The sequence below is a fragment of the Castanea sativa genome, chromosome 1, assembly GCF_040712315.1.
Source record: "Castanea sativa cultivar Marrone di Chiusa Pesio chromosome 1, ASM4071231v1".
Taxonomy (NCBI): domain Eukaryota; kingdom Viridiplantae; phylum Streptophyta; class Magnoliopsida; order Fagales; family Fagaceae; genus Castanea; species Castanea sativa.
In genome coordinates this window covers 17,895,955-17,906,920 of record NC_134013.1, presented here as the reverse complement: position 1 = coordinate 17,906,920, position 10,966 = coordinate 17,895,955, and the positions used below count along the sequence as shown (strand labels likewise).

Below are 10,966 nucleotides of genomic sequence, written 5' to 3'. Positions count from 1 at the left end.
AAAAGCTGTGTAATTATGGTTGAAAGAAAAAGGATAAATAAAAAGGGCCAAATCTCCTAACTACCCCTTACAAAGTAGGTAATAACAAGTAAACAAATGTGGTTTGCCAAAACAGAGAAAAATCCAAAAGAGTTTGAAACCCAAGACTGTCCCCCAGCTATTTATAACGCCTACTCATCCATGAGGCTCCTCCGGATCAGCCTCTGCTACCTCTGCATTGTGTACTTTCTCTAATGTCTTTGAGAATATAAGGAAAAATGAATACCCATGATTCTCCCAACCCACCTCATCACCTAGGTTGAGACACTTTCTAGAGAGGTAAAAATCATGAGGAGTCGATCTTCAAAAGCAGAAACTAGGCAAGGAATGGAAATAGATCATAAGCTTAATAGTAAGCTCAAAGAGGAACCTCATCTGTCCGGTGCTTACATCCGTAGCCTAGTGAAGCAACTTACCTCCTCAAGAACCAAAGACCCCATGAATTCCAAAGACCCAGAAACTAGTGCTGTTGTTGCTGAAGGTTTACCTGGTGGCCAAAATTTAACATCATTTGGTGAAGCTGGTTTCAGTGATCAATCCCAGCAACAAGCACAGCAAGAACCTCCACAACCTCAACAACACAAAAAACAAGTTAGGAGGAGACTCCACACCAGTAGACCATACCAAGAGAGGCTTCTAAACATGGCTGAGGCTAGGAGAGAGATTGTCACTGCTCTTAAGTTTCATAGGGCTGCTATGAAACAAACCAGTGAACAACAACAACAACAACAACAACAGGTGCAACAACAAACCCAACAAGAACATCATCCACAACAACAGCAGCAACAATTGTTCTCTGTGCAGTCTCAACCACCCCACTTGCACCCATGTTTTGAACAAGAAAGGATCAAATCTAGGAGAAATCCTAGAATATACCCATCAAGCACCCCCAATTTTTCTAATTATCTAGACCATCTTTCCTACTCATCATCTTTTTCTCATTCTCCAGGATCATATCCTTTCACTTGGTCCACTCCTTCTCCATTTGCTCCTTCACCTGTTGCTGAAAACCTGAATTTCACACTTCCAAACCAGCCCTTAGGCCTAAATCTCAATCTTCATGATTTCAACAACTTAGACACCAGTCTTTATCACAACCCTTCACTGTGCTCATCCTCATCATCTCCATCTCAATCATCATCCTCATCCCCAACTCTTTCTTTAGCTATTGATCAGGAAGTACCCAATTCAGTTGTGACTACTCCTGCACTAGCAGATCATGTTATTGAGTCTTCCAGAGGCACAACTGGTGGCGGTAGTGGATCAGGAGACTTACATGCAGTCATGGATGATGAAGAGATGGCGGAGATTAGATCGATAGGTGAGCAGCATCAGATGGAATGGAATGACACAATGAATTTGGTCACATCAGCATGGTGGTTTAAGTTCTTGAAGACCATGGAAATTGAGGGTCCAGCTGAAGTTAAGACTGAAGGAGCTGATTTTGATGGGTACCATCCATTTGATGAAGTCATGGAATTCCCATCTTGGTTGAATGCAAATGAAAACTGCTTGCAACAACATTTCAATGATGACTGCTCAAAGGACTACTTACAATATCCTGCTTTGCCTTGGTAAGAATCCTATATTTTTGAGACTTTAATTTACACTATGCTTGGTTTATGGAAGAAGAAGGGAAAGGGAAGAAGGTGAGAGATAATAAATGAATCCCTTTATTTGGTTTAGGGGAATTAGGATGGAGGAAAGGAAAAGAAAGAGGTACACCGTTTTCTTAAGGGATTCATTTTCCTCATTAGTTCACCATTTTTTTGAGGTATTAATTTTCCTGTTTGGCCTACTATTTTGTTTCTCCCAATTTGGGAGGAAATAGAGAAAGAAGAAAATGTTTTTTTCTTTATCTCTCCTCCTCGCAAACCAAACACTTGAAAGGGAAAATTCTTTTCTTCTTCTCTTACCTTGTGCTAAGAATATTTTTTTTGCTGTGTTCCATGCCACTTTTCACCATAGTTAGGTCTTTTTCTCTTTTGGAAAAATCTGCTGACACCAAAATTATTAAAATCATGTTTGTTCCTGAAAAATGAAAGAGGGATGTACTTTAGTTTCGATCAGTCGTTTCATTGTTGTTTTTTCCTCATTAATATTTTGAGCCTTAACGTGGCCTTTTTGTGTGTGTGGAAAAGAGGGGGACTTGAATCCTTATGCACCAGTTGAATACAATGAGAAAAGTAGATATAACTTTTGTGTTATAATTATTATGACAATTATTTTTTTTTAAAGGGGTTTCTACTTATTATGTTTGTTTTTAATAATAATTTTTACCATCAAATTAAGACACTAATCAATTTTTTATGTAGGTAAAAATTGAATATTAAATCTTTTATTATAACAACTATAATATAATAAATTGTAAGTAAAGAAAAAAAATTAATAAATTTATATAAAAGTAATAGATAAATATTTACAATCTACTATTTCAAAGCTGTACCACAAAAGTTGTCCTAAAAAAATTCCAATGCAATAGATGATGAGAGTAGGCATTAGAAGGTTAGTTGGTAAGGTATTTGACTTTGATATATGTATATATATCCTAGGCGGCTAGGGCCATGTCAGATGATTATGGATTCTCCTGTAAAAGGTGGCCTCAGTTTGAACCGGCCACATGAAATTATATACAACTTTATTTTTATTTTTTATTCTATTCCTATTTTGCTTGTTGTGTACTCGAAATGATAATTAAACTAATTTTTATTCTATGCCCCTTTTCAGTTGTCGAAAAATTTTGAGGTGAACTAATTTTTATTTTATTTTCTCTTTGTGATTCTTTTATACACAGCATGGACATTGGAGAAATCGAAGGAATGGACGGGGACTGGTTATCATGACAAAGGATTGATTTTTTTTGTTGATCAAATCTTTGGCTCTATATTTTTGCTCCATTAAATTTTTGGTAGTACTAGAAACTTTGTTTTCAATCTTTGATAAATAAGGCTTGCAAAGATCTCAAAGAGTTAAGACTTAAAAGAGTATGGTAGCTGGCCATAGAAAATAATGTATGTAAGAAAGAAAGGAGTGTGCTTTTCTCCTTTATAATCAATTCTTATTCCTCAATCTTGAATTTCCGGACTGTGCTTCTTCATGTAGTATTTGAGAGTGAATTAATGTACTTTGCACTAGCTTTCGAGGAATACTGGAAGTTTATGTAGTTTTGTGAAGAAGTGGCAAAATCCTCCACTTCATAATTTGTACCTTAATGTATACTGAATCATACAAAGATTATGCTGTATTTTGTTTAATCTTGGAAGAGTAGTGTTGGGTTAAGATAACTTGACCTCGATTAATTAATTCAATTACCCAAATTGATTAATTAGGTTCAATTGCATGCAAATTATGGAGGCACCATCAAATCACCAAAAATACAAAATGTAGCGGAAAATAAATTTGACACGGTGATCTTGTGACAAATGAGGAAAACCTCGCAAGACAAAAATCTCACCGGGTAAGGTCACCACCCACAAAAATCTACTAATCAACAATCAAGTGGTTACAAGTATAAGCAATCTTACCAACTACCCTGATCTATTCCGCAATACCAACATACAGTTGAACCTTCACTCTAATACCCAATTGGACTTGATTTTGCAATAGCCTTCTTTCCCTTGATGCACAAACCTCCATTTTGTGACTAACTCCTTTACACAGATTCTAGTATGTGACTAATTTTAACAATTTGAATAATTGTTGCTGACTGCAAAATTCTTCATTTCATCAACAATGAAGATCAATAAGCATTTGGTTACAAAACCCAACGGCACACAAACGCAGTAGCTTCTTACAGAGAAATTAAGCACATGGTCACTATATCTGTATATGGCGGCTTTTAAAATAAGTCTTATATATGTCTAGGGTTGTAAGAAACCCTACACATACACATAAGCTTAGGCTAGATTTTAGATCTGGAAATTCTAAAATCGTAATTCTTGATAGATCGAGCTAGTGTCGAGCTATCTATCGAGTTTCAAATTAAGTTTCGATAGCATCTATTTGTCGAAAATTAATAATAAGTTTTTTTCTTCACTTGTTTTTTGGATCAATTTTCATGTATTTAATTCTTGACTTGTACCACGTGTTTCTTAAAATACTAAACTCATCTTAGATCTACCATTTTTTTTAGAAAAATCTTAAATCTCTCTAATTACAAGTGAAGTATATTTTATCAAATACTTAGTCAATTACAAAAAAATATGACCTCACAGGTACAAACATTCCAGAACATTACATAAATAGAATTTCCATCAATCCTGCGGTCCAAGTAAGAGTGTAAGACTGTGGTCAAAAGGAGCAAGTTGGTTGGTTAAAGCTTTTATAATCGGGTAATAACAAAGAAATAGAATTGTATCAACGTGTCCAACGCTTATTAGAAAACTGCCACTGGGTATTGCAACAGTGGTTGGTGCAACTATATATCTTTTCTCAAGCTTTCTTTCCTGGGCAAGGCCGGCCAGTTCCAAAGAAACACTCTTACCAATGTTCTCTCTCTCTCTCTCTCTCTCTCTCTCTCTCTCTTAAACTCTACCTTATACACTAATATTTGACTGTCATGCATGAAATCCTAGAATAACAAAGGCAAAATTATTAGGTGCAAAAATCTTAAGAATGCCCTAACTTCTCAGGAAATTCAACAAACTACTCATCAAAAATTGAGGGGCACCCAATTCTCAAGAATATACGAGGATGTTCTAATCAGTAGTTCATTTATTATAACAACAAAATTACAATATATAAATGTTTCGAAATAATAGGAAACTTTCTTATCAATACGTACGTGGGGGAGGAAAACATTTCAATTTTTTTTAGCTGGGAGAGCAAATATAATTTATTCTCTTGCACTAGCTAGCTAGCTCACCCCATTTAAATCTACTACTAGGTTTAATTTAATTTTCTTTTTCATCAATGTAGTCTTCGCTGTTGTAAGGGCTAAAAGCTTCCGAAAGCCAATTCTTCTTCCTCCAAGCATTCCATCCCATCTCTTCACAAATCTCATCACTGTGGTTGATACTGAAAGTGGAAATGCAGTGTCTCTTGTAGAATCTGGTTGTCCTCTTCATGACTTGCATCTCTTCTGTTACTTGTGTCAGCATTTTCTCAATACTAGGAAGCTTGAATACATTATCAGCCAATTTAGCCAGCCAGGTGCACCGTAACTCCGCCGTGTGCAGATTTGAGACACTCTCAATATACCCCACAAACGCCATGTTGGGGATTAAGGGATGAATCGTGCCTCTGTTCATGAAAATCATTTAATTAGGTCATTCCTTCGAAAATACAATTTAAATCCAAGTCACATATAATCTTTATCAATATGAAATTAATGAGTTACATGTATAAAAGATTTTTAAAAAATTTTTAATTTAGAATTTTAAACCTATATTATTCATTCTATACTAATTATTTTTTATCATCACAAAAAGACACCAATTAGTTATTTTATGTAGGTGGGAATAACAAAGACTTTATAAGTTAAACTAGCTAAAACAAAGGTTTAGTTAACAGAATTAATTCCTTGGTAAACATATAATTTAAGTCGGTTAAACTTATTCTTTACTTCATATGCATGGATGTCAAGGTCTGCACAATAATGCACATTAAATATATACGTGGACGTGTGTGTTATATATACTTATAATTTAATTTGGATCTATGACTTGTCTACACTAAAAATTGATTGGTGTCTTGGTCTGATAATAACTATTATCAAAAGCGGACATCATAGGTTGAAACTCTCTTTAATAAAAAAAAAAATTGGATCTATGACTGGACCATTAGAAGCCACACTCAATACACAGCATGCTTTCACACTACTAAGGCTATGTTAGATAGTTGGACCTGATGCTGGTTTCATACCATGCCAAAAGAATACATAAATAATGAAAAATTATTTAATACTTTCAATGTAGAGCGACATAGTATACCCTCTATCATTCTTTTTATTGTATTCACACGAGAGGAAAAATTTTCATACTCTAAAAGTACTCATATTTGTTTCAGTTTAAATACCTGTAAAGGGGCATGATCCCGGAGGAGTCCACTAGGAGACTCCTAAAAGGCTCAGGAAGTACAGCTTGAAGTTTTTTCTTCCCATCATAACCAGTAGCAAGAAGCACAACATCAGCCTCCAATCTCGTGTTGTCTTCAAATTCAATTCCCCCATTCCAAAACCACCATTTTGATGTCTTTTTAAACTCTATCTTTCCCTTGTCTGCCTCAGCAAAGAAATTCTCTGGCAAGATAGCCATCTGGCAAGAGGCATAGTCCTCCACGAATGGATGATCTGGTTTCAGTCCATACTTCACTAAGGGAAGCTTCCACACCAAGTACGACTCTATGAACTTGGAAATTGCTCTTTGCTGTTTGGAGACAAGAATCACTTATCTGAGTGTCAAATTATACAATATGATGGCACATGGTACTCTAATAATAATACTAATGATTACGATTACGGTGCAAATGATTTTGGGAGGAGTTCATGGTAACAACAAAAGCAAATAATTTTTTCCCTATATTTAATTGGGTTTGGGATTAATAAGTATAGAGAAGTGAATTACAAATTTTAGCATATGGGGAAGTTTATAAAATTTTACAACATAAATTTTATAAGCTTAAGTGTTATTAATCACTAGTCATTTGTTTAAATAACTCATGCGTTGCACGGAATAATATTTTCTATTTTTTTTATTTTTTTTAAATATAAAATTTCATAATTATAGTAGTTATTAGTATGTAATTATATGATTGTGTTCCTCTATAGAATTATTTATAAGAGCTTAGGGGCACAATTTTTGTCATAATTTTGATACGAATGCCTATGAATGATAAAGAAAATATTATAGGTCCATGTACAAGTAATAGTTTATCATTTATAGCCAACCTTATCACTTATAACTGACCACTTCAACAAGTTATAATAAAAATTGTTACATATGTCATATATAGAACTTAGAAAAATAGATTCTTTATTTTACCACTTAAAGAAAATGCCATAGCTGTATTATTATGGAATATCTAAATATAAAAGGTTTTATATGGAATCTTTGTAGAATTTAAAGTCAATTAATAAATACTAATAATAATAATAATATTAATAATAATGTGGAAAATTTGTGAAGCCTCTAGAATCTATGTGGCTCAATATTAAGAGATCAACAAAAAGCATTTCGTCTAGTTTATATATTATATATATTTTAAAATATAGATATTTTTCTAAAATAGCTTCAAATGCATTTACTTTCACATCAATTGTCACTCATTTGTGATAAAATCTTTTTTTTTAATTAAAAGAAAAAAAAGATATTTCTTTAATTATTATGTCTCCGAAATAACATCAATCATATTCATTATTACATCTATTTGTAATATTTTAATAGTAATATTGGTAGAAGTTTATAAGCAATTTTCATATCCATATTCCATATATTCATCTTATCATTTTTTTTTTCTGAACTTATATTTTTGACTCATCTACTAAACAGAAGAGAACAAAGGAATATGATGAATTTACCATTGGAGATAAAAGAGGTAAGAACAAGGTCCTGAACAAATTTTGATTTGGCCTTTCGTGGAGAAACTGAGAGGACCTTGTTGAATAAAACAAGAAAAATGGCAATCCCCAAATCCTGTAAGATGGAACGGTCCAGTGCAAAGTCCTTATCACCATCGTGCATGATTGCCCGTCAGGTCCTTTAAAAGTAGGGCAAAAAATGTCAATTTTCAAAGCCATTTTTCTACAAAAAAGCAAACCAATAATTTCATCTAGCTTGCAATTTCTATTAATCAAAGACATATATAATAGGGGTGTAATATATATAATAGAAAGAAAATTAAGCAGATCTGACTATTCTCTTCTCTGCGACGTTCTTGGAAATTCTATATACTTCATAGCACTTTCAATGAAATTTCTTAAAAATGAGTCTAAATATATCATATATATATATATATATATATATATTTATATATATATATTTTTTTTTTGATGTCCAATCCAATATTTGAACTTTATTAGCAATTTAGCCCCAAAAGTTGGCTGTAAATAATTTTTACATTTTTTTTAATTTCTTTATTTACTTAGCAAGACGTGAACTTGTGAATTTCAATTAATTCAATTAGTAAAGTCTCTGATAGTTGTATAAAAAATTTGAGATTCAATCACCGCCTACATCAAAAACTGATTAGTACCTTAGTATAACTATAGTTTGAAACTCTCAAAAAAAAAAAAAAAAACGTTTTTACATTTTAAACAACATTACACACATTTACACACATTTACACACACTTTTTCACTCACACATATTTCAAAAAATTACAAAAATTTCATCTCAAACTACAAAAATCTCATCTTAAACTACTCTACCAAACACTCCCTAAAACTTAAACTAACTTATTCTCACCTTGCCTAGTGTTGCTGACTCAGTGCGCAAGATTAAAAATTGAGAATACATAATTTTTTTTAAATATCTTTTTTACAATTGTTAAAAAAAAATTGATTATGAGTGATTGACTAATCATTTTTTCCGTCCTCTTTCATGCTCGATCTCTTAATAATTACAAAAAAAAAAAAAAAAGGAAAAAGAAAATACTCAATCTCTTAATAATTACATTAAAAAAAAAATTGTGTATGTATGAATAATGAATGAAAAAAGACTTCAAATATCACACTGTGCCCCGGCCTGCCTATGTCAACTTGGCCCTTGGCCTAAGTTGACCGCTCTAACTGTACCCACCTGAGTTCTAGTAGTACTCGGAGTCTCTGACCCCTAAAAAAAACAAAAAACTAGGAGTCTAGTAGCACTTAATATAGAAAGCAGGCCATGGATCATGGATCATATATTGTATAGGAAAAATATGATCTTACTTTGGTTTACAGCATTTTTGTTTAAGAAAAAAAAAAACGAGTGTAACAGCATCATTGTCCGATTATTTGTAGAATATATATACCTTGGTTTGCCACTGCGCACTCGACGGCTAAATCAATAGCTGATTTTTTGTAGCCAACAATTGCCACCTTCTTTCCTTTGAGAAGTGCACGAGAGGTTTCTTTGTCAAGTTTAGAGTAATCCAGTGAATGTAAGACCTTGCCTTGAAATACTTCTTGGCCTTTGTTTGGTGGAAAACTTGGCATTTTTGGTATGTCTCCGTATTTTCCGATGCAAACCACAAGAAACTCGAAAGCATACCACTGTTTAATTTGTTCCAAAATGTTCCATTAATCAGCAAAAAAAAAAAAATTAGAAAATAATCGAAGCGCATCATTAATTTACTCTATAATTTCCTAGAATTAGCAAACCTTGGACGATAGAGAATATAATAATTAATATATTCAGGGAGTTTCAGTGCATGCGATTCTTGGTCTTATTTTATTTTGTTTTGGATAAACTATCAAGGTCTTAAAACTTATATTTTGTAATTAAGATTCTTTCAGTGGCATGCAATTACCGAACAGTGACACAAAGCCACACAAGCATGCCTGCCTCTTAGTATTTGGCTTTTAACAGATATTGAAGTAGAAGAACTAAGATTTTTTTGTTCTTTCATTTCAATTTTTTTTTTGTTGGATAATCCAATAATTAGGGTGCTGAACTATATCTTAGTTGTAAACACTAAAACGTGACAACTCACTTACAAGACTCTTCACGTAAAAATAAGATAAAGACTAATGTAATTAAGATGCTTCTTAAAATCAATTAATAAGAGAGAAATGAATAACCTGAACAGTTTGAGATTGGTTATTTTCTATGGCAACCTCCCAAACAGGATGGCCTTTCAGCAGATTCCCGTACTCTGTGGATGTTTTGGAACTCAATTTGTGTTGAATGTTATCAGTACTCCGGTCACCAACATACCGGATTTCGATCACCCTAGAGTTGAACTTGATGAACTTCAACACATCAAAGTGTGTTGCATAGCCATGCAAGTATTCCAATATCTCAACATGAGAAGGGAAAGTTGAATTATCTCTTTCAGGCCAAGGGTAATCAGAGAACTCATAATCACAACGAGGGGTTTGGAGTTTAGTAGAAGTGAAAGAACAGTGTTTCCAGACACCTCCTATGGAATCTGTGGCCTCAAAAACCACAGGGCTATAACCCGAAAGCTGCTTAGCGGCAGCGATTCCGCTAATACCAGCCCCGATTACCCCAACCTTAGATGCTAAGTGAATGTGGCTTTGGTTTTGGTCGCTAGCCATTATAGTGTAGGACTACGTTAGACACAATAATTAAGCTATAGCTTGCTTGTGAATTGTGTGTTGGTGTAGGAACTACGAGGATGTTCATGAACCATTTATAGAGTTGTGGGATGACCAATTCTCGAGCTTGGCCCCATTTTTCTTTTTAAAATTAATCAATATCATGTTGTATATTTATTTAAGTGAAAATGGTAGGTTGCATGGTTACTTCCTATTCATTCATGTACCATTCCTACACGTCTTTTGTTAATGGGCTCCTATACCCTGTTAAGGAATATCCAAAGGAAACTCATTTGCATTAGATGGTGACAAAATTTCATAAAAACTTTTATGTTAAAAGTGATTGGACTACTTATAAAAATATCACTGTTCTTTAATGGTCGTGAATAGGATCCCTCTTAAAAATTCAATAGCATGTGTACTTTTATTATAATTTTTATTTGAAATAGTATTTTATTATAAATTGACATATCCCTATGTAATATATGATATCCAATTTTATTTATTGAAATCGAATTTTGTTTATTGAATTTATAGGTTGTAATTGTAGGATTTATTTGAGAAGACAACTCATTTTGCATTATTTTGTATATTTTTTTTGAAAAAATAAATATAATTCGATGAGAAGAGAAAAGATGGTGTGAATTTTGAACGTTTTCATTAAAAATACCAAAAGAATTCATTTTAACACAATATTTTTTACTAACTTTTAAGACATTTTTTTTTTCT

At 33.0% G+C, this 10,966-nt stretch overlaps 2 protein-coding genes across 2 annotated transcripts; one reads left to right on the top strand and one right to left on the bottom strand.

Annotated features, from left to right (window-relative positions):
* The first annotated feature begins 327 nt into the window (after positions 1 to 327).
* Positions 328 to 3,068, top strand: LOC142640354 (protein AAL-toxin resistant 7). The gene is made up of 5 exons (XM_075814419.1): positions 328 to 502; positions 560 to 719; positions 897 to 1,268; positions 1,353 to 1,613; positions 2,834 to 3,068. Exons 1-5 carry the CDS (start codon positions 328 to 330, stop codon positions 2,880 to 2,882), a joined length of 1,017 nt encoding a protein of 338 aa, XP_075670534.1. The 3' UTR covers positions 2,883 to 3,068.
* A 1,755-nt stretch (positions 3,069 to 4,823) lies between these two features.
* Positions 4,824 to 10,268, bottom strand: LOC142628266 (putative flavin-containing monooxygenase 1). The gene is made up of 5 exons (XM_075802344.1): positions 9,758 to 10,268; positions 8,989 to 9,229; positions 7,556 to 7,734; positions 6,055 to 6,404; positions 4,824 to 5,280 (listed from the first exon to the last, which is right to left on the bottom strand). Exons 1-5 carry the CDS (start codon positions 10,235 to 10,237, stop codon positions 4,932 to 4,934), a joined length of 1,599 nt encoding a protein of 532 aa, XP_075658459.1. The 5' UTR covers positions 10,238 to 10,268; the 3' UTR covers positions 4,824 to 4,931.
* Positions 10,269 to 10,966: the final 698 nt, after the last annotated feature.

Bases quoted from the DNA above. Each gene is read 5' to 3' on its own strand.
- LOC142640354 (XM_075814419.1), top strand. From the start codon at position 328: ATGAGGAGTCGATCTTCAAAAGCAGAAACTAGGCAAGGAATGGAAATA. The intron at 720-896 runs GTTTCATAGGGC...GATCAAATCTAG, and splicing joins GAGATTGTCACTGCTCTTAA to GAGAAATCCTAGAATATACC. The intron at 1,614-2,833 runs GTAAGAATCCTA...TTTTATACACAG, and splicing joins CAATATCCTGCTTTGCCTTG to CATGGACATTGGAGAAATCG.
- LOC142628266 (XM_075802344.1), bottom strand. From the start codon at position 10,237: ATGGCTAGCGACCAAAACCAAAGCCACATTCACTTAGCATCTAAGGTT. The intron at 9,230-9,757 runs GTTATTCATTTC...CAAATTAAACAG, and splicing joins ACCAATCTCAAACTGTTCAG to TGGTATGCTTTCGAGTTTCT. The intron at 5,281-6,054 runs GTATTTAAACTG...TTTCATGAACAG, and splicing joins GGGATCATGCCCCTTTACAG to AGGCACGATTCATCCCTTAA.